We start from the raw sequence: 23,861 nt of genomic DNA on the forward strand, positions 1-23,861 counted from the left end.
GCTTTTTGTGTAAAAAGTCCACAAAACCTGAAATTCATGGTTTTAATGATTAGGTAGGATAGATTATAGAAAAAAGAAAGTCACAATGTAAATTGAGACAAAGAGTTTGTTTTCTATGTTCTAATTTAGTTTAAATTAGACTTTACTAGGAGAGCATCCACCAGCCACTGTAAAGTCCTCTCTACCTAAGAGATCCACCATGATCTATAGGTCCTTCCCAATCTACACTTGATCAGAGTTACAAATTTCACGCCAATTATTTGGACCCAAGAATAACTTGCTGGACCTGCTTTTAGCTTGGAAGGCCAATGTTTCTAACCATAGTTGTAGAAGAAGAAGGACCTTTCATTGTTCTTAAAGTTACTAGGACTAGTATCTCCTCTCAGATTGCCACCATGTTGGTCTCCTAAAAATCTAAGAGGTATATGTATAATGTTCTGTAGCTTACTTCCCATGCTGTAGCAGTCAGCTGGAAGAAGTGTGATGTCTGAGCAGAATAAGCAGATAAGGACTCCCTGTGCCAAAGTTTCTATCTCCAAGAAGAGAAATCACTTGCTTCTTCATATCAACCATTATGTTTAGAAGAATTTTTTGAAGGGGAAAGAAATTCAGACGAAGGAAAAGGAATTCAGACCTGAGTCGATAGAGAGCTTTGAACCAGCCAGGCAGCCTCGTCTCCAGAAAAGAACCCCCGTGAGCACTGCCCGCTGAACTTTTATTCACCTCCAACATTACAAAAAACTCCATCCATCTCATACAACATAGGATACATAGATAATTGGATACATACATAGTGAGAACTTCTCAGGTGCCTATGAGATCATACAAAAACAAGGTACTAAAAGATATATGTGAAGGCTTTATCATAGTGTTTCCCAAACCTCCCACATGCCAGCCTGCCCGTGAGCCAGGAGAGTTTGCTCTCACTGTAACCCCGAGTGGAGGCCAATTAAGGGGGGTTGGGAAAGCTGAAGGGTGAGAAACCAAATTCTTGGGAAGCCAAATTCTGGCCGTTCCCACATTTTTCTTTTCTATTTCTGTGAAAAAGCAGCTCATATTATTGCATACTGTTAATGTCATCTTCTCATTATTTTTCAGATAAAGAGAGAGAGAGAGAGAGAGAGAGAGAGATACTCTTTTAAGAGTATTCTAAATGCAAAAAGGGGAGGGTTATGTGCAAAACCAAAACAAAACAGGTTTATTTGTGCTTTTTAAGGAGCATCAACATAGCAATTAATAATCCTGACCTTTTGGGGAAAGACATACCAAAAGTTAATATTTATTTTATTTTGACATCAAATATTCTTTCGTATTCAGATCAGGTCTTAAAAAAATAATGTAACACTTGGGGATGAAGATGCAGCACAGCAGGCCAACACTGGAAGCCAAGATTGAGAAGACCTGCACAGCCACCATGTACTTCCCCTTAGTACTAAGATAGGTGGGGACAAAGGATATCCAGACGGTGCAGAAGATCAGCATACTGAAGGTGATGAGCTTGGCTTCATTGAAGGCCCCAGGAAGATTCCTGGCCAGGAAAGCCACCATGAAGCAGATGAGAGCCAGGAAGGCCATATAGCCAAGGGCAAGGTAGAACATGGCAACAGAGCCTTGATTACATTGCAGGATGATCTCTGCAGATTGTGAATACATATCTGACTCAAGGAATGGGGGAGAGGTGCCCAACCAGATGCTACAGAGGACAAATTGGACACTAGAACAAGAAAGGATGATGGAGTTGGCCAGGCTCTTCCCCAGCAATCTTTTTACTTTATTCCCTGGTTTTGTGGCCAAAAATGCGATCACCACTGTGACTGTTTTGGCCAAGACAGTAGAAGCAGCAACTGAGAAAATGTTGCTGAATGCTGCTTGTTGCAACAGGCAAGTGGCTCTCCTTGGTTGACCAATGAATAGGAATGAGGTCAAGAAAGAGAGCAGGAGGGAGATGAGGAGGATGTAGGAGAGATCCCGATTGTTGGCTTTGACTATGGGAGTTTCTTGGAATTTAATGAAGATTCCCAAAACTAATCCTGTTACCAAAGACAGGAACAAGGCAAGAGAAGCTAGGACAATCCCCAAATTTTCTTGATAGGATAGGAATGTTTTGATCTTAGGTATACAGTAATCTCTTTTGAGGTTTGGATGCTGATCATCTGGGCATTTGGTGCATTTTTCAGCATCTGGAAAGAACAAGAGCAACATCTTCCATAAAGCACAGTCTTCCCTCTGATGCATAGTTGGAGTGAAATGAGTAATGATGTGAGTGAGTGTGCATGGAGAAAGATACGCAGAAATGGTTAGGAATTTAAGCAGTGTGACAAAGAAGAACAAGTGCAAAAGTAAAAGAGAATTTCTGCCACACATTTGCAGGAGGAACAGTGTCTGTTTTTAGAGGCTGTATTAGTTGCATCCCATATTGCAAGAACTACCTTTTAAAGATGAAATCCAAAGCATCTGCAGCTCTTCTACCAATGTCCCCAGGAGGGACGGACATTGGGACCCACTATACTGCACTAGCTCTAGCACAAGAAGGAATAAAAGATTGTACTCAAGGCTGCAGCTCTGAAACTTTTCAGAAGGAAGATATTTCTCAATTAACTCAGTTGCTGGTCTTCATGTTTAAGTTGGTGGTTAGTTAAGATGTTTTAATAAATTCAGCTTTGCCAATGTCAATTCCACCCTCTTGTATTGATCAAGGAGATGGCCAAGTCTTCAGTCTGGATAGCAGACTCCCACAGCACTGGCCACGCCAGCTCCAGCCCCGGGGGTCAGCCTGCCGCCAACTCCCCTCACACCCGTGACCGCAGCAGCGCCACCCGCTCCGCCACCCGCCTCCTGCGCCCGCCAAGATGAGAGTTCCGGCACCTTTTTTTTTTAGAAAAAAAGCCCTGTAAAATATAGTATATACAAAATATAGTATATTGTATAAATTATATGTTGCATGTATGTGTGTATGTCTATGTGTATGTACATGTGTGTGTTTGTGTGTGTGCGTATTGCATGGGTCAGAAGGAGACACTGAGAAGATATCTACAGACCCCTCACATCCTGGACACAAACTGTTTCAATTCCTTCCCTCAGGATGGGGCTATAGGGTGTTATATGCCAAGACAACTGGATACAGGAACAGGGTTTTTCCCCCCTCATGCCATCATTCTGCTGAATATGTAATTCTCACAGATTTGTCTAATGTGTATGCATATCAACCCACAGAGTACAGTTGTAGTATTATTATTTTCCCCTTTATTATCTTCTTTATTTCTCTTCAAATTCCTTCTGTTTCTGATTATGTTTGGCCAAATAAAGTATTCAGTTCTCTCTATTTATAGTTCTTAAAAGCCAGACTTAAAAATGTATATCAAGACTCCACATTTTAAAAGATGTCAGAGACTCTTTCCCAAAGTCTATTCCTTTCCTCTGGCATCACCCACCTTCCATGGTGGAGATGGTTCCTTCTGCACAAGGATGACAGTCGTAGCAGCAGATGGGTCTCCCTTCCTGAGGCACTTTCATGAATCCAGGATGACATGTTTCCACACACCTGGAAGGAGGCAGGTCCTGAAGAGAGAGAGAAAAAATGCCCCCAAAATGAACTTACTGTAGTTTCAGAAACATGGCAAAGCAACAAGGGTTAGGGAACTCCAGGTAAAGATTTTAATTTCACTAACTAGATGCCAAGAGGAAATGTGAGATTCATTAGATTGAACAGCATATTCCTTCTCTCTTTCTCTTCCCTTATAAAATTTCATATGCACTATAAATGTAGACTTTAATTTTAAATTTAGATATTAATCTGATCCAGAAAATGTTGGGTGGATTCTGTGTTTTGGCTAAGTAACCACATTATTTGCATGCCTGGCTGATTTTACCTCACTTTCCATAAACTCAGTGAATATTTTCTATGAAAATTGAAGACTATATCATTTGAGGCAACCTGTAAAGTGCAAGTTTGCACTCTTGAGAACCTGATCAGTTCTTATAAGAACTCAAAGGGTTTGAATGAAAATCCCCAACAACACCAAAAGTGCAATCCTGTTTTGCTGCCTTTGAAGTAATAAAATAAATATTAATTTCATGTTATTTAGCATTTTCACCTGTGCGATACTCTTCTGGTCAATGGTAAATTTCAAGTCCTTGGATGCTAGTTTTTCTAGACTCCCAGATTTCACTCTCTTGACAGATTTGTTCAGGAAAAGAACCCAGTTGACAATGTCCAGGTCAGCTGTCAGATCTCCTTTCTCATTCAAATATACTCCTTCTATGGAATTATTGTGAAACTGAGAACTTTGAAGGAAGGAGTGAAACTAGAATGGAAAAGAGGAGATTAGAAATGAAATCAGACACTCTTTGAAAAGATTCCTTGGTTTAGGATAAAAGGAATCTGAATATTTTTCTCAGTGTGTTCAAGAACAAGGTTCTATTTAAGTTTCCAACTTTGTTAGGAGAATGTCAGTTAGGATAGGGGTGACATGATAGCAGTCCTCCAATATTTGAAGGGCTGTTAAGGAGAAGAGGTGGTCAACCTTTTCTCCAAAGCACCGAAGGGCAAGACAAGAACTAACAGATGGAAACTTATCAAAGAGAGACACAGCCTAGAACTAAAGAGAAAATTCATGAAAGTAACAAACATTAATCCAGGGGTCCCCAACTGCTGATCCGTGGACCAGCACCAGTCTGCAGAACGCCAGAAACTGGGCCATGCAAGCAAACAAAGCCTCATCTATGGGATCCATGCAGCATGATCTGTGGGAAACCCTTTCTCCATGGAACCTGTCCCTGGTGCCCAAAAGGTTGGGGGCCACTGCATTGATTAGTGGAATGGGTTGCCTCCAGAAGTTGGAGTGCTCCACTATAGGAGGTTTTTAAGAAGAGATTGGGCAGCCATTTGTGTGGAATGGTATAGGGTCTCTGCTTGAGCAGGAGGACGGATTTGAAGATCTCCAAGGTCCATTCCAACTCATTTATTTTGTTATTGTCTTATATGGCTTTTTTCCTCCTTGTGGCCCAAGTCTTGTTTTTTTTTCTTTCTGTCCTTTCCTACCATGGAGCAATGCATAAAGTGAATGACTTCTTCAGACTGTGTCCACGGGAAGTGCAATCAGAGACTGCCCCATCCCATGAGGAGGGATGGAATAAAATTTTCTGTGATATGGCTGTACTCCTTCCTTAGAGAGAGAAGTCTCAACAAAGAGAAACATGGACATAGTGTAATATTTTGGCCAGGAGAACTGTCATTAAAAGATAGTTTAATCAATGAAATAAAACAATGGCTAAACAACCAAGATATCAAATAATTCACTTTAAAAATCCAAGGGAAATCTATTGCAAATACAAGGATTAGAGAAATGTAAATGAAAATAGATTTAGCTTGGATTTCAGAATACTTATTCTTCAGAATAAGTAACCAAGGCATCCACAAAACTGATTCTCATCTGCAGGGCCAACATGTCTAAGGAAGAGAAATACCTGCCAAGCCTTCAGTGTTGGACCTTCTACCTTCATACCTGTCTTCCTCATTGATCTCTTTGATCTGGAGAGTGAAGCTGAATTTAAGACCTTTCCTACAGCCCAGATGGTGCTGTAAATGATGTAGCTGTCCAGAGCCTGGATTCGATCCGCATCCTCTTTCCCGAAAGGCTCCAGTTCTTCTCTCTGTCTGCACCGTCTCCAGATTTTCACTGAAAAGGCATCCTTAGTGGATGAACATGCAAAGGTTTTCTTCAAAAATGTAACTATGGATTCGACAAAGGGAATAGAAGCAACATAGTTTGCCCATTTCATTTTCTGTATCATAAAGGAAAAAATGGCACTAAGGTATTTAAAGGAGAATTGATCAAACATCAAATCAGGACTGAGATCCCAATGAGCTGTAGTAATCCAGACTTTGTTATCAACTTGTTCCTTGAATCCGTGAAGTATTGTTTGAACAATCACAATTCCAAACAAAAATGAACTAATCTCTGGACCATAAACAAAGACATTGACTTCTCTCCAGTTGTAATATTTGTCATTCATTACGGGTATAGTATGACTATGAAGTGGAAAGGTTTGGTATATAACTGTACAAATACCATTTCTTAACATCAAAGAAGACAACGTCCTCATGAATCTCTCCCCTTGGTCATTTTCTGGAGCAATGATACCAACCAAGGTCCACCTAAAATACAGGAGGAGCTTGACAATCCCCGGGTACTGGACTCCTTCAGCTGGGAACATTGGGTAGAAGAAAGGAAAGCGAGTTTTATCCCTCAGAATCTTGGAAGCAAAATTGCAGCTGATCTGAAACAAATGGAAGATGGTCGTAGTTGAAATTTAACAAACAAAATGGATTTCCTGCCATTTCCATAATATAATTCTGCTTTCATTTGTGGTAGAGCACCTCTGACTGAAAACTGCGTGAATGAAGACTGTTTCCCCAATAAAGACATACCTGAGGGATTTTGTAGATGCCCAACATGTTTGAAATCTGGATAGAGATGCCAGTCTCAGCGCCTTCCAGAACAACCACTGTGTTTCTCTGCCTTCCACATCTGTAGTTGGGAACATTAGCTTCCCCATCTGAAAGCAGGTCCAGCAAAGGATCTGAAGTCATTTCCACCTTATAGAAGTTTTCATAGATATTATAACCCAGGGTGAGGTTAAGCAACAGAGGATTATTGTGGTTGATGTCCTCAGTGGTTAAAATGTAGGGTACAAATTTCCAATAAAGTTTGGGTGATTTTCTGCAGGTACCAACATATCAGTGAGAATAACATTTAACTTTTCTTCCATAATTATATTTCAATCCAGTCAATCACAATTATTCTTTCCAACAATTTGTGATATTCCAAAATATTACCATAGAAAAAGAGCCAAAAAAACATAAAATGTTGGACTATAGTTTTAAAAAGCACTCACTCAACTGGGTACACTAACATGACTTTGATTGCATGCATTTATCTTCAAGCATTTTATTCAATATTTGACAAACTCTGCAGTCTTCATAAAATGGGCAATATCCCCAGACAGATACAAGAACATATTTATTATTAGTGCTTGTATGTTCCAGATAGACTGAATATTTTTGAAATTGGATCCTGAGTGGATGACATTCAGAAGCTGGTAAAGACCAGTTTCTTTTGGATGGATATTCAGGGTTTGTTTGGGGGAGAGGGGGTTGGGTTTTGTTGCTGTTGCTGCTGATGTTGTTTCTTGCGTTGTTTATTATTATTTTTTGCTGTTTTCAATTTTTTTGGTTGCATAAACTGAAGCATATAGTCAAGATTAGTACCACTGCAGTTTTGGATATGGCTAGTCTAGAGAAAAGGGACGCGGTGGCTCAGTAGGTTAGGATGCTGAGCTTGTCGATCAGAAGGTCGGCAGTTTGGCGGGTCGAATCCCGAGTGCCACGTAACAGAGTGAGCGCCTTTTACTTGTCCCAGCTTCTGCCAACCTAGCAGTTCGAAAGCACGTAAAAATGCAAGTAGAAAAATAGGGACCACTACGGTGGGAAGGTAACAGCGTTCCGTGCGCCTTTGGCGTCTAGTCATGCTGGCCACATGACCACGGAGACATCCTCGGACAAGCGCTGGCTCTTCGGCTTTGAAACGGAGATGAGCACCGGCCCCTAGAGTCGGAAACGACTAGCACACATGTGCGGGGGAACCTTTACCTTTTAGTCTAGAGAAAAGAAGTACTAGCAGTGACCTAAAAGCAGTGTTCCAGTATTTGAGGGACCATCACAAAGAAAGGGATCAGCCTATCCTCCAAAGCACCTGAAGGCAGGACAAGAAACAATGGATGGAAACTAAAGAAGGACAGTAGCAGCATAGAACTAAGGAGGATTTACTTCTTAACAGTGAGAACAATTAACCAGTGGGATAGCTTGCCTTCCCGAAATTGTGGGTGCTTCACCGCTGAAGGTTTTTAAGAAGAGATTGGACAGCTATTTGTCTGAAATGGTATAGGGTCTCCTATTTGAGCAGAGGATTCGACTAGAAGGCATCTAGCTCTGTTTTGTTATAATAAATGAAAGGATGTCATTCTGTTCATCTATATCCACACACTAGCGCTGTTCATAGGATGTAAATGAAAATGGATGGGGGAAATTATTTTGATTTCCTAGGTTCTGATATTGGGGCAGCTCAAAATGAACTTCATCTCCTTTCTTATGCAATAGGGACCCCAAAGTAGAATCAAAAAACAGAGTTAACAAAACAGCAGAACAAGGGGAGACCACTTTGTGTTTTTAAAGGGCTGGAACTATAGACATTCTTTGGAAATAGAACGGTTCCAATGTTGTGCAGGAAGATTGACTTACGCATCGAATTGTATTGACGGACTTCTATTGAAACTTAAGGAACGAAATGTAGCAACCGTTGTAGCAATTATGCCACTAATGAAGAAATCTCCCAGCTTATAATGATTCTCTGGGTCGACTTTACTCTGCTCCAGAGTCAGGAGGCATTTGGCTTTGAACATCCCACCATCTGTCTTTGGCCACAGAAGCAGCACAAATAGAAGGAGCAGCAACATGTCTTGTGTTACTGACTGAGCCTTCTCTGTGGTGTCTGCTATTTAACAAAGAATGAGATGAAGAGAAAATGAAATGAAAACCTCTTCCAAGACAGAGGCTTCAGATCCAGTCAGAGTCCAGCCAGAGGAGATAATCAAAGTTCCTGCTTGACCTAAAATGACTGCCAGATTCTCTTTCTGTCTCAATGGACATTTATTCAGCCAGCATTTCTGACATAGATTCCACCCAACATTGTTTTTGAGAGTGAAATTGGTATCAAAACATTTTCTGACATGTTTGTGTTAAATTTTCTGAAAGTTTGTAGAATGTCTCCAGGGACTTAACATAAAGACAACAAATAAATCACTATGATTTACATAATTTCAAGACATAGAATTGTCAATTCTCTGAACCCTTCCATGAACACGAAAGGGTCCAAAAGCAGAATTCACAGATGTGGCTTCAAACTTTGAAGATGAGCCTTTGAGATTGGAGTATTTGGTCCCAAATATTTGCAAAAAAATACTTTTAGAAAACCCAGGATCAATAGACACTTTTAGCATGGGCATGAAGAGTATCATCTTAATATGGACTTATTTAGATTTTCCCCCCCTAGGGGACGTTTCTAAAAGGGATGCAGATTGGAAAGAGACAACTCAACACAGTCAACTCACCATGGTCATCTCACTGTGGGACAACTCACCATTGCCAATTTGCCACGAGACTAATTTTTGTCATTCACATTTCATTTTATCTCTCCTTTGGCATCCTTTCTTTAGTGATTTTATTCCACTATCTTTGATATCAGTGAATTGTCCTGTGGTGAATTGGCCATGGCGAGTTGGCCATAGCAAGGTGTCATAGACCCATGCAGACAACTGTGAATCCCATTCAGAGATGAGCAATTAATCCCTGTATGGAGAAATGTGGGGAGCAAAAGAGTAATTTCCTATGTTTTTAATTCATCTTTACTATGGTTCCTGTCAAATCCAACAAAATCCTGAGTATGTTTTTTGGTCAATATGAATCTAATCAAGTGCAATTCACCTGTGGCTCTTTTCCTGCTTTACTTGGCTTGTGAAACTGAACCGACTTTATACTTATATTTATTTTGTAAATAGAGCACTTATTATTCAAACTTGATGTGTCAACCTGGAAACCTCTGCCACAATGATTTAAAATTCAGGTTCATACAGAAATATACTCAGACTCACAGAAAGAATCTTATTTTAATGAACACATGGTAGTTGAAGAAAATGATTTTGTATTAGTTTATTAGCATTAATGTATTAAATACTGTTTCTTAGAATAGTAACTAATATTTTGATATACGTTCTACCTCAAGTCGAGAAGACTCGAGGCTGATTCTTGGAAAGAAATCCACTATAAATTAGATGGTTGCCAATTAGAACACAGTATATAGAATCATGGGGCTGGAAAAGACCTCAAAGTTCTTCTAGTCAAATCGCTTGGTCAATCCCTGTTAAATGGTTGTCCAGTCTATTTTAAAAAACCTCTGGTAATGGAGCACCCACAACCCCAGGAGGCAAGGTATTCCATAGATTAATTGTTCTCACTATCAGAAAATGATTTCTTACTTCTAAGTTGGATCTTTCTTTAAAAGGCTTCCACCCATGACTTCTTGTCCTGTCCTCTGGTGCTTTGGAGAATAATAATAATGATAATAAGTTGGAAGGTACGTTGGAGGTCATCTAGTCCAACCCCCTGCTAAGGCAGGAAACCCTATACCACTTCAGACAAATGGCTGTCCAGTCTCTTCTTAAAAACTTCCAGTGTTGGAGCATTCACCACTTCTGGAGGCAGGTTGTTCCACTGGTTAGTTGTTCTAACTGTCTGGAAGTTTCTCCTTAGTTCTAGGCTGCTTCTCTCCTTGACTAGTTTCCATCCGTTGCTTCTTGTCCTGCCCTCAGGCGCTTTGGAGAATAGCTTGACTCCCTCTTCTTTGGGGCAGCCCCTGAGATATTGGAACACTGCTATCATGTCCCCCCTCGTCCTTCTATTCGTTAAACTAGACATACCCAATTCCAGCAACCGTTCCCTATATGTTTTAGCCTCCAGTCCCCCAATCATCTTTGTTGCTCTTCTCTGTACTCTTTCTAGAGTCTCAACATCTTTTTTACATCGTGGTGACCAAAACTGGATGCAGTATTCCAGGTGTGGCCTTACCAAGGCATTGTAAATAATCCTCTCTTCTATGTTACAGCCCCTCAAATGATGGCAGACAGTTATCATGTCCCTCCTAATCTTTTATAGGCTAGACATACTAGGCTAGACACACTAATCTCTTCATGCAATTTAACCTCCGTAATTTAGCCTTTATCATTTTTGTTGCTCTTCTCTGCATACTTTCTAGGGTCTTAGCATGTTTTTTTTAAAAAAAAATCTTGGTGACCAGAACTTTACACAGTATTGCAAGTGTGGCCTCACTGATGTAGTGGAGATCACCAATATGACATTCCCTTTGTGGCAAGAGGCCAACTAGAGGTGAAAGCCATCTAACCAGACATTAGCAGGATGGTGACTGGTAGATTAAGGCTCTAACACTGTGACATAGGAAAGATGTATAGATTGGTGTACAGTATGTGAATTCTATAAAGTTGGGTGTCAAAGGCCCAATGGAATGGTGTTTGAATAGTGGACCTGGATGGTTAGATTTTTGAGGATTTGAAGGTTCCATGCTAGCTGAAATGCTAGCTGAAATGATCTACCCAGGTAAGTGTGGGCAAGGATAATTATATCCCTTTAGTGTTGGGTAAGGGACGTAAAATGGGGAGTATTGGGTGGGTTGTTATAGGCTAAGGTGCCCCTATCATCTAGTGGTGATCCGGAATTGTATCCTGTGTCCAGGTGGCTGAATTACTAGAGATCTTGGCCTCAAATGTCAATGCTTAATGCCAGGAGCCTTGGTGGAGCAGTGGGCTAATGCCTCCTTAAGTAACACCAGCTGCCTGCAATTAGTGCGGGTTCGTGTCCCACCAGGCTCAAGGTTGACTCAGCCTTCCGAGGTAGGTAAAATCAGGACCCAGATTGTTGGGGGCAATAAGCTGACTTTGTAATAATGCCACTTGGGGGGGGGGGCAAAAGCCCTAATAAGCAGGCATATACATAGAATGAAGGCTATTGCTAAGCACATTGATTTGTGCTTAGATTGTAAGCTGCCCTGAGTCTTCGGAGAAGGGCGGGATATAAATGGAACTTAAAAAAAACAGTTATGCTGCTCTACAGTAAATCTTATTAGTGGGTGATGTAATGGACTCAGCATGTATAACTGAAATCAGGGGGGCAAAGATGATAATGTTACATTGTTTGGAAACTGAAGGGCAGCTTTAATCATTAGACCCTGTTATCTTACAAAATGGACCAGTTGGAAAACATTACCAGATAAATTAATTCACTTTCAGTGTAAACTACATTAATAGTTTCTTTCAAGTCTGATAAAATAATTTCCCTACCATTGTTTTTACAACCCCAAAATCCAGGTAGAGTCCCTTCTAAACCTCTTGTTCTGCCCACTGTCTCTTAACTGACTGCTACCACTATCAGTACATCTCCTGAGATCCAGTGTGTGGATCTGTGCAGTAAATACAAACTAAGGATTATACGGGTATAACAGCTGCCTGGCTGTCCGGTGGTACCCTTTCTCAGATTGCTGGAACTGGTTCCTGCTCGGGACCATCATAAAAGATTTGATAAGTATTCGGAGTTGATGGCTTCCTTGGCAACCATGGGCTTCTCTCAGGGAATATCAGGCCAGACTGTAAGGGTGTAATAAATTTTATGAACTGGAATATCCATAGCAACAAACCAGCCAATAAGAACTGTTTTGGATTAAGACACAGAATTGGCTGTGTGAGGCATGTGATCCAGCCTAGGTCTGGGCATGTCTTAGTCTTCTCTGTGTGTTTTTTCTGATCTCCAAGTTGTTGATGTTCCCCAGAGCTGAATGAAACTGTATGTATATATATACAGTATATTTATTTATTTATTTATTTATTTATTTATTTATTTATTTATTTATTTATTTAGATTTATATATCGCCCTTTTCCCGAGGGACTCAGGGCAGTTTACAGGGCAAATATATATATTATAGATAAAGTTTTTCTAAACTATGCCTCCTGCTCATTTTGAATGTGTGCTTATTTTGGGGCTTATTTTTGCACTGGAAAGCTGTAAAACTCTAACACCGACACATGTAAGCAAACATATATTAGATTTCTTTATCTTAGAGCAGATGTCATAATCCAGAATTGAAGGGAATTTCCACCACCATGTTGCTATGGTGAGATCACACCCTGATTAAGTTGCACTCTGATTAAGTACAGAGCACCTTGGACCAGACTCTTTCCACTTACATTTGAACCACTTTGATGGAGTCCAGGACTCTCAAGCTCTCAAGCAGAAATTTCCCACCAATGTTGACCAAAGTGGAACTGGAGATGACTAGACAGGGCATCAGTGTTTTAATCACAGTCTGCTGAATTGACAGGCAAAGTATTAGCTTGGACTCAATTCATTTGTGTCTTGCAACCTGGTTGAGAGTTTGAGAAGCATTATTATTTATTCACATATTTTTCTAGAGACTTGATTACAAAAAAGAAAAAGGGAAACATTATATATTAAATAGTGATGCTCTTTTTATACTGTGACTTGAAAAACACAGACTGGTTGGTGAAGTTTTTGGGGGTGGGGGAGGTGGTACCTCATTAAAATGTCAAAAGTTGTTTCTCATAATTATTAACTGTTATTTTGGAACATACCTACCCAAAAGTCATATTTCTATTTTATTTTGACATCAAATGTTCTTTTGTATTGAGATCTAGTCTGAAGAAAATAATGAAATACTTGGGCATGAAGATGAAGCCTAGAAGTCCTGCATTGGAGGCTAAGATGGAGAAGACCTGCACAGCTACCATGTACTTCCCTTTGGTGCTCAGGTAGGTGGGCACAAAGGATACCCAGACACTGCAGAAGACCAGCATGCTGAAGGTGATTAGCTTAGCTTCGTTGAAGGAGCCAGGCAGATTTCTGGCCAGAAAAGCCACTGTGAAGCAGATGGCAGCCAGGAAGCCCATATAGCCAAGAGCAATATAGAACATTGTGACAGAGCCTTCATTGCACTGTAGTATAATTTCTCCAGATTGCGAGTGCATGTCAAACTCAGGGAAGGGAGGGAAAGTGCTCAACCAGATGCTGCAGAGGACAACTTGAGGACCAGAGCAAGAAAGGATAATGGAGTTTGCCAAACTCTTTCCAAGCCATCTCTGAACATTATTTCCTGGTTTAGTTGCCCAGAAGGCCAGTACCACTGTGATGGTTTTGGCCAAGACAGTAGATATGGCAGCAGAGAAGATGATGCTGAAGGCGATTTGACGTAGAAGGCAGGTGGCTGTCCTTGGCTGGCCAATGAACAAGAAGGGGATGAAGAAGGAAAGCAGGAGACAGACAAGAAGAATATAAGAGAGGTCCCAATTATTGGCTTTGACTATGGGAGTTTCTTGGAATTTAATGAAGGTTCCCAAGACAAAGCATGTGATTAAAGACAGAAACAAGGCAATTGAAGTTAGGATGAACCCCAATTTTTCTTGATAGGATAGGAAAGTCTTAATCTTGGGGATACATTGAGTTTGGTTGTTATTTGCATGTTGATCTGCTGGACATTTTCTGCATTCCTCTGTGTCTGAAAAAGGGCAAGAGTAATATCTACTTTAAAGCTTGTCCTTTAGTATAATGCTAAAATCCTCTCTTCAAGTATTGTCTTGGCTGCCAGTTATTGAAGAAGCTTAATTTGGTTTCCTGAAATGAGCAAAGTCTAATTGTTCTGAGAGGGCATCTATTTCTCTGACTAAACCAGACATTTGCCTTCAACTTGTTTTTGAAGGAAGGCTGTTTTTAAAAATGTATTTCCAGATTTAACACTGGAACTGCAATTTTACTGTCTGGTCTGTGGTTATCTTGTTTGGTAGCTTCCGCTACTTCTTTGCCTTTCTCACTCATGCTTCTATAGTAAAGAACAATTGCTTCCCTTTGGGCATTCATTTTTAATAATAATAATAATAATAATAATAATAATAATAATAATAATAATAATAATAATAAAGAAGAAGAAGAAGAAGAAGAAGAAGAAGAAGAAGAAGAAGAAGAAGAAGAAGAAGAAGAAGAAGAAGAAGAAGAAGAAGAAGAAGAAGAAGAAGAAGAAGTTGGAAGGGACCTTGGAGGTCATCTAGTCCAACCCCCTGCTCAGGCAGGAAACCCTATACCATTTCAGACAAGTGGCTGGCCAGTCTCTTCTTAAAAACTTCCAGTGTTGGAGCATTCACCACTTCTGGAGGCAGGTTGTTCCACTGGTTAATTGTTCTAACTGTCAGGAAGTTTCTCCTTAATTCTAGGTTGCTTCTCTCCTTGTCTAGTTTCCATCCGTTGCTTCTTGTCCTGCTTTCAGGTGCTTGACTCCCTCTTCTTTGTGGCAGCCCCTGAGATATTGGAACACTGCTATCATGTCACCCCTCACCCTTCTCTTTATTAAACTACACATACCCAATTCCAGCAACCGTTCCCTATATGTTTTAGCCTCCAGTCCCCCAATCATCTTTGTTGCTCTTCTCTGTACTCTTTCTAGAGTCTCGACATCTTTTTTACATCGTGGTGACTAAAACTGGATGCAGTATTCCAGGTGTGGCCTTACCAAGGCATTGTAAATGAGAGAAAATGATGAGAAAATCCTTCCAAAAATGCATGCTTCCTCTATTAACTTCATTTAGAAGGGAACAAGCAAGCTAGAAATATGCCACTAGTGCACCTGTTCAAAAAAAGACTTCAGCCTTTCACCTGCATACCAATGGACTAAGGGACACAAGAAAATATAGAAGAGCCAGAGATTACTTGTTTTATTGTAGAACTAGAAAGAACAAATAAACCCCACACCACCACTATTATACCTGGCATGTAATCAATCTTATGGAAGAAAGGGCATGCCATGGCTTCAGACTCATACTCTGATTCTGACACTGAATGAGTGACATATCAGCCTCAGCAGACAGCAAACCACAAATCACCTGAGTATGGTCGAACACAAGCACCTTAAAAAAAAAAGCTGAAGCAATCAGATAATGAGGCATGGATGCCAAGCCCTTCAACAGGGTAAGTAGAGCAGAGAACAGAGCAAAGACATTCAATGAGGCTCCTTGCAAAACAAGGAAGTAACTGTCTTTACTGAACTTTGCTAGCTGCAGGCTCATTTAAGAGGCAGCCTTGACCCATGGAAAAACAGTCTGATCTCTACCTCTAGTCTGTGCTTCCTCTGAACCCTGTTTGGGAAACTCTGATTTTAGGAATTTGAGTTTTGGTTATTTGAACTTCAAACAGGATTTTAACCAATCTGCTCCTGTTGGAACTAAAACATACAGGAGAAGATTTATTTCCAAGAGACTTTATTTTTATTGTTATTCTTTTCCTGTCTGCTGCTTATCAGCTTAGCTTTAGGTAAATTTCTATTCTATTCTGATCCTGTTCGTGTACCTATTCCTTTTTCTGATTCTGTTCTGTTCTGTTCTGTTCTGTTCCATCCTGTTCCATTCCGTTCCACTCCATTCCATTCCACTCCACTCCACTACATTCCTTACTATTTTCACCATCAACTATGAGTCTGAACTCTGAAAAAGGACAGACTATGAAGTGCAAGAGACTGGGGGAAAGAAGGTGATCCTTGCTACACTAAAATGTCAGTCAAGTGGGAAAGAGCTTAGAATGGAATGATGTGCTGATGAAAGGCTTCTAAACACCATTTATTCAGCAGAAACTAAAAAACCTTTCATTTGGCATCGCTCATGAAAAGTACAAAGAAAGTTGCCTTCAGGATGGATCAGGCTGAATTCCGGACTTCCTCAAGCATGCCTCTTTCTAATATTTAGTAGACCATTACTCCACTAGGGCCAAAAAAAAAGCTCAGCCTTAACTCATAATTTCCTTATCACCACACAACTCTTCACTCCACTTTCACGCAATAATCCATGTCATTATGCCCTTGAATATCTCACTTTCAAGGGAAATGGGGTAGGTATAAATTTAGAACTGGAAAATGAAGGATAAGAGAGGGCAGTTGCAATATAATGATAAGCCATTATTGCTTCAATATCTTTTTATGTTCTGTTCCCAATTTAATATGAATTGCTAAAAATCCGATCCAAATGCCTTCTTGGGATATGTAGGGCTATGTGCTCTTCCAAGATAAGAAAGATTTCCCCTTTCCTTTGGTGCCACCCACCTTCCATGGTGGAGATGGTTCCTTCTGCACAAGGAAGACAGTCATAGCAACAGATGGGCTTCCCCTCCTGAGTTACCTTCATGAACCCGGGACTGCAGTTTTCCACACACCTGGAAGGAAGCAGGGGCTGAAAAAAGGAGGTCCATCCAGAAATGAGTTGTGATTTTGTTTTTAGAAAGGGACAAAAGAGAAATGGGTTGGTGATCCCGATTTAAGGCTTAGTTTTGCTAAATTTGAAGCATATATAAGCTTATATATAAGCATATATAAGCATATATAAGTGGTGGCTCAGTGGGTTAGGAGGCTGAGCTTGTCGACCAGATGGTCGGCAGATTGGCAGGTCGAATCCCGAGTGCCGCGTAACAGAGTGAGCTGTTACTCGTCCCAGCTTCTGCCAACCTAGCAGTTCGAAAGCACCTAAAAATGCAAGTAGAAAAATAGGGACCACTACAGTGGGAAGGTAACAGCGTTCCGTGCGCCTTTGGCGTCTAGTCATGCCGGCCACATGACCACGGAGACGTACTCGGACAAGCGCTGGCTCTTCGGCTTTGAAACAGAGATGAGCACCGGCCCCTAGAGTCGGAAACGACTAGCACGCATGTGCGGGAGAACCTTTACCTTTACTATAAGCTATAGCAATAGCACTTAAAGTTATATACTGCTCCATAATGCTTTACAGTATTCTCTAAATGGTTTATACAGTCAGCATATTGTCCTCAATAATCTGGGTCCTCATTTTACCAACCTCAGAAGGATGGAAGGCTGAGTCAACTTTGAGCCAGTCAGGATCAAATCCCTGGCAATAGGCAGAGTTAGCCTGCAGTACTGTACAGGGTGTGCAATCCTCCACCACAGTGCTATGAAAAACCTCAACAATCAGCTTACTTGCATGCTGCATCCCTTTTTTTCTTTCTTTCTACAGTAATGTTTGTACACTTCCATTTTTAGTTTAGATTCTAAATTTACATGTTAAAAATCAAAGTAAAATTTAATCGCTTTTGTCCTTTGGGAAAATGAACTCAAACCTATCCTCGCTCAAATATATACCTGCCTTCTCAAAAGACTAGTGAATAGTTTTCAAAAATGGCTGAGTATATATTTCTCATAGATAGCTTGATGTCTAACCAAATATTTTCTATCTATCTCTCCTACAAATGATGTTCTGTCCCAAGGAAGCAATTCTGTTAAGTAAGAGATTTACAAAGATTGAAATGAAGATTTCTCCCACCTTGTTCATTTTATCCATCTCTATCATACCCTTTGGACTGACAATACATTTGAATTCTAAGGATCCCTGTTTTTCTAGGGTGCCAATCATCACTTTGGTAATTGACCTATTGTGCTGCAGCCAATTGACTATGTCCAGGTCTGCTGTGAGGTCTCCCTTCTCGTCCAGTGACACTCCATTTATGGCTTTATTGTAAAATTTAGATTTTTCAAGGAAGGGATGAAACTGGAATGGAAGAGAAAATGGGAATTTTTATACAGGATATCCAGACTTCTGTTTCAGTTTCCCTTTATGTAATAAGAAATAAATGACAATGTCACATTCACTTTTCAGGTTTTTCAGGAGAAACTCTATCAACCTATGATTCATAAAAGTAACCTAGTAGTATGTGTGTGTGTGTGTGTGTGTGTGTGTGTACACACATACATATACATAACACATACACACACACATATACACACTGGAGGTTTTTAAGAAGAGACTGGACAGCCATTTGCCTGAAATGGTATAGGGTTTCCTGCCTGAGCAGGGGGTTGGACTAGATGACCTCCAAGGTCCCTTCCAACTTTATATTATTATTATTATTATTATTATTATTATTATTATTATTATTATTATTATTATTATTATTATTATTATGTATACATATTTATATATATGTAATTTTTTTTGATTGCTAACAAAGAATTAAAGGGAGACTGATATGATCATTTTAAACTTATTTGTTCTCATCAGTCAGCCGTACCCTTCTGAGATTCAAACCTTGGAATGGACCTTGGAGGTCTTCTAATCCAACGCACTGCTCAAGCAGGAGACCCTATACCAGGGTTCCACTACCAGGCCATGGCCTATTCACAACAAGGCTGTGTGGGTGGCAGGCCCTGATGCTCATAGCTCCATTCCTGCAAGCAGCATGTGCCGGCATACACCATTCACACAAATGAAATCTTGCACGTGCATTCACACACATCCCTGCCCCTTGCACAAAACCATCCCCTCTTTCCCCCCCTGTCAGGACCCACCCCAATCCACATCTTAGGAAATAACGAACTCTTGGAAACAGGCTTGTCCAAAAAGGAGATTTTACTAAAATGGAATGGGTTGTAGGTAATACAAGACAGGACCTGATATTATGGTACATTTGGCACTATATAAAGGATTCCCATTTCAGCCCCCTCCCTTAAAGCCCCATTTGGTCGGACTAACATTAATTAAACTTAGGTGTCAAGCCCTTCCGTGGGAAAGGGTAATCTAATTGCATTTCAGTTTCATTTGGAGATACAACCCTAACCATCCCTCCTTGTTGTCTCCAGTTCAAAGATTTTCCTTGGTCTTTGAAGATAGCCTAAGGCAGGTTGAATAAACATTCTCTCTTTCCTCCTCCGGAAGGTGGCAGAATCCAGATGAAGGCACAATATTTTAAACATACATTTATGACTGTGATATAAATGGATTCTGACACCCCCCTTTCCCCACCACACAGGGCCAACCCACTGCCTTATACCGTTCCAAACAAGTGACTGTTCAGTCTCTTCTTAAAGCCTTCGGTGTTGGAGCACCCACAACTTCTGAAGGCAAGTCATTCAACTGATTAATTGTTCTCACCGTTAGGAAATTTCAAAGGGGATGCAAAAGGGAGAGGAATGGAAAGTTGCATGTAACAGAAAAGGAATACCTGCCAAGCCTTCAGATTTGGAGTTTCCAATCTCTTACCATCTTTCATCTTTCTCCTCTTGACTCTGGACAAATAGGCTTCGTGTAAGGCCCACGCCACAGCCCAGATGGTGTGGTAAATGAAATAGTTGTCTATACAAAGGATCTGATCCTTCACCTTTGGGGGCACAGTTTGCAGTTCTTCTCTCTCTCTGCAGCGTTTCCAGACTTTTACAGAAAAGGCATCCTGGATGTAGGAGCACATAAAGGAGGTTTTGGTAAGGCGCCTCATGTCAGAATAAAACTGCTTATGGCCACCACATTTGGAAATTTGATTTGTCTTCAGTACAAAGGAAATGGGACGCGGTGGCTCAGTGGGTTAGGACGCTGAGCTTGTCGATCGGAAGGTCGGCAGTTTGGCGGGTCGAATCCCGAGTGCCGCGTAGCAGAGTGAGCGCCTGTTACTCGTCCCAGCTTCTGCCAACCTAGCAGTTCGAAAGCACGTGAAAATGCAAGTAGAAAAATAGGGACCACTAGGGTGGGAAGGTAACAGCGTTCCGTGCGCCTTTGGCGTCTAGTCATGCCGGCCACATGACCACGGAGACGTCCTCGGACAAGCGCTGGCTCTTCGGCTTTGAAACGGAGATGAGCACCGGCCCCTAGAGTCGGAAACGACTAGCACGCATGTGCGGGGGAACCTTTACCTTTACCTTTTACAAAGGAAACAATGTTTTTAATGAATTCCAAGGGAAATCTTTGCTCTGTGAATAGCATTTTAAAACCCCAGAGGACTGGTGTAACCAGGATTTTTCCTGCAGCAGATTCCTTAATTCTTCTATGTACAAGATATAGAATTGCTAATCCTGCAATAACTGAATCAATCTCCGCAGTGTAAAGGAAAACTTTCACTTGTTTCCATTTCTGATAGGCAGGATAATCTATGAAGACATTTTGTCGAGCTAGTGAAAAGGCCTGTGATATCACTGGACAAATGCCACTTCTTATCAGCATGGAAGTCAGTATTGTTATGAATTTCTGGCCCTGATCAGTGTCTGGAGCCAGCAGACCAACCAAAGTCCACTTGAAATGGAGAAGCAGCTTGACCATCCCTGAATACTGGAATCCTTCAGCAGGGAGCATTGGGTAGAAGAAAGGAAAGTCAGTTTTATCCCTCAGAACCTGGGAAACAAAATTGTAACTAATCTGAAAAGCAATGAAAAGAAGGATTATTATTATTTTTTGACACCCATGAGAACCAAACTATAAGATAACAATTCTGTCCCTAATGAAGTATTGGGACACGGTGGCTCAGTGGGTTAGGACGCTGAGCTTGTCCATCAGAAGGTCAGCAGTTTGGTGGATCGAATCCCGAGTGCCGCGTAACAGAGTGAGCGCCTGTTACTCGTCCCAGCTTCTGCCAACCTAGCAGTTCGAAAACATGTAAAAATGCAAGTAGAAAAATAGGGACCACTACGGTGGGAAGGTAACAGCGTTCTGTGCGCCTTTGGCGTCTAGTCATGCCGGCCACATGACCACGGAGACGTCCTCGGACAAGCGCTGGCTCTTCGGCTTTGAAACAGAGAGATGAGCACCGGCCCCTAGAGTCGGAAACGACTAGCACGCATGTGCGGGGGAACCTTTACCTTTAATGAAGTATTAGTTTCACTCCTTGCAGTGAAGACTTCTCTACTAACTTATTGCTTCATGCATTGCTTCTCACCCCAAATTCTCAAGAATATTTTTTATGCCAGGAAAAGTTTCCCTAATCTTGACTGGGATTATGCCAGAGGAGATATGTTTGCTTTACACCCTCCCTCCTTTTGGATAACCAAACCATCATCCTCAAGTCTAATCATTTCCATAATAAGAGTCTCATTTTCATGTACAGAGGGAGGACCTCTGACTGAAAGCTGCATTACAAATATTTTACAAGCAAAGACTCACCTGTGGGATTTTGTAGGTGCCCAACATGGATGATATCTGGATGGAAAGACCAGTTTCAGCCCCTTCTAGAACAGCCACTGTGTTTCTCTGTTTCCCACAGCTGTAGTTGGGGACATTGGCTTCCCCATCTGAAAGCAGGTCCAGCAAAGCATCTGAAGTCTTTCTTGGATGGTAATAATTTTCATAGATATTGTAGCCTAGAGTGATGTTGGGTAAGAAACGGGAATCCTGGTTAATCTCCTGGATGGCAAAAAGGAAGGATAGGATTTTCCAATATTGTGTTGCTTTTACCCTGCAAGGATAATATATTAAGCACACTGTGATCAATGAAGTAACATTTTATTTAATCTCTGTTTACAAAAATACTTCTAACCTGTCTTAAAGAATTTCTTACAATGGGCTATATAGCAAGGCTGAAAAAAATAACATTAAAAATAATAAAAAGTAACCTATGTCAATAAAAGATATCTGATATTTCAAAAGCACTAAGCAACTGTGTGTGATAACTGAACAGGTTCTGAGCAGTTGAGGACATATTTCGATGGATTAGTTCATCTAGCCTAAGAAAGCTAAGAGATCTCCCCAGATATCTGACATATTTTAATAAAATTCTGGGATTCATTAGATTTGCATTTTATTTTCATATACTCAGAACAACTGAGGTCTAAAGGAATCTATTTATTATGCTTTGGCTTATTCTTGAGGTTGTCAGCATCCTTGCAGTTGGTCTACGATTTCAGCTTGACTTTAAGTATTCTCTGTTTTTCTGTTTAAGTTCTATAGCATTCAACATTGGAGTTGTTTTTCATAATTAAATACAGAATCTTTTACACTCAGACACAAGCCCACAGAGAGAATGAGGAGCTGTGATCCTTAAAAAAGCCAATAAGTTATAGATTCTTGCAAAGTTTCTATTTTGATATCCACTGTCAAATGTCTTTTGACTTAATTTCAGTTTAAATCATTACAGGGTTTCAAATCAATTCAAAATGGGAATCACAGACGTAGAAATTCAATGGATTTATAAATTCTGATCTAGGATTCTGTCATAGTATCAACGAGCGCAAGAACTAAAAGCAGGAGATTATTGCATTTTCAGTGTAGGAAAAAAATGTAGCATTCTTGCTTTTTTATATCAATGTTGACCTCTTTATGGGGAAAGGGAGGCATAGAAGGGAGGAACTGCCCTCTTCTCACTATCCACGTATTATAAGTGTAGGGGAAAATATAGCATTCCTTCATTTTGTGTCCATGATCAGCCTTTGTGGGGAAAAGGAGGGTTAGAAGAGAGGAAGCATCTCTTCTCTATCCGCATTCTAGATCTGGTTTCAGGATGTCAAGGAAAGCGGTGGTCTTCAAAGTCAGGAAAAAGCAGAAGAACCCTGCTAAATGATACTAGCTGAGAATTTCAAAGGAGGTTTATCAGCTGCAGGATCCAAAATGGATCCCCAAAGATGAAATGGCACAACGCCTAGCTGGAATTGTTCCAATAATTCAGAAATAGAGTTACTCTAATGCAATAATGGAAGACTGACTTACATAAATACCGGCGTCACAGGAGACGTTTTGAAACCTATTGTTTCAAATGTGGCCTGAGTTGCAGAAATGATACCACCAATGGAAAGCTCTCCTGGCCTGTAATGATTCGTTGGGTCCACCTCATCCCTCAGCAGCATCAGGGAGCATTTCGATTTGAGCCCTCCCCATACTTTCTGGGGGCACAGAAGCAGCAGAAGCAGCAGCATGATTTGTTTCTGATGGAGCCTCCAACCCTGTGTGTGATTCCAGTAAAGACTAAGAAGAACAGTTAAAAGAAAGCTTTTCTTTTTTTCAGAAAAAAATCAGCCTAGGTTTCATTTCTGAAGCAGAGGGGAGAAAGAACCCCCTGCCTGAACAAAAACCTCTGCAAAACCTCCGTCTCTTCAGATTCATTTATGCACCCATGGATCTTCAATGCCATGGATCAGCCCACAAAGCTTTTGTGTGTAACATCCTGGTGAAAATATATTATTGGTATGTTTTTTCTCAAATCTTCTGAATGATTGTAGAAAAAACTTTAGGGAATTAACACCAAGACTGCGGTTAAATCACTATAATCTGGATAATGGTGATGAAAGAGTAGCCACAGATGGAGTTCAAAGTTTGTAGAGAGCAGTAGCATTTACACTTACATACCACTTCATAGTGTTTTACAGCCCTCTCTAAGCAGTTTAAAGAGTCAGCATATTGCCCCCAACAATCTGGGTTCTCATTTTGCTGA

At 40.7% G+C, this 23,861-nt stretch overlaps 1 protein-coding gene across 1 annotated transcript; it reads right to left on the bottom strand.

The window, feature by feature from the left end:
• Window positions 1-1,284: 1,284 nt before the first annotated feature.
• On the bottom strand, window positions 1,285-23,346 carry LOC310633306 (vomeronasal type-2 receptor 26-like; the record flags this gene model as incomplete). The annotated part of the gene is made up of 10 exons (XM_083351005.1): window positions 1,285-2,180; window positions 3,432-3,558; window positions 4,095-4,304; window positions 5,467-5,691; window positions 6,431-6,722; window positions 8,300-8,472; window positions 18,005-18,229; window positions 19,680-19,904; window positions 21,602-21,841; window positions 23,149-23,346. 10 exons carry the CDS (start codon window positions 23,344-23,346, stop codon window positions 1,285-1,287), a joined length of 2,811 nt encoding a protein of 936 aa, XP_083207131.1.
• Window positions 23,347-23,861: the final 515 nt, after the last annotated feature.

The sequence above is a fragment of the Vipera ursinii genome (assembly GCF_947247035.1).
Source record: "Vipera ursinii genome assembly, chromosome: 2".
Taxonomy (NCBI): Eukaryota; Metazoa; Chordata; class Lepidosauria; order Squamata; family Viperidae; genus Vipera; species Vipera ursinii.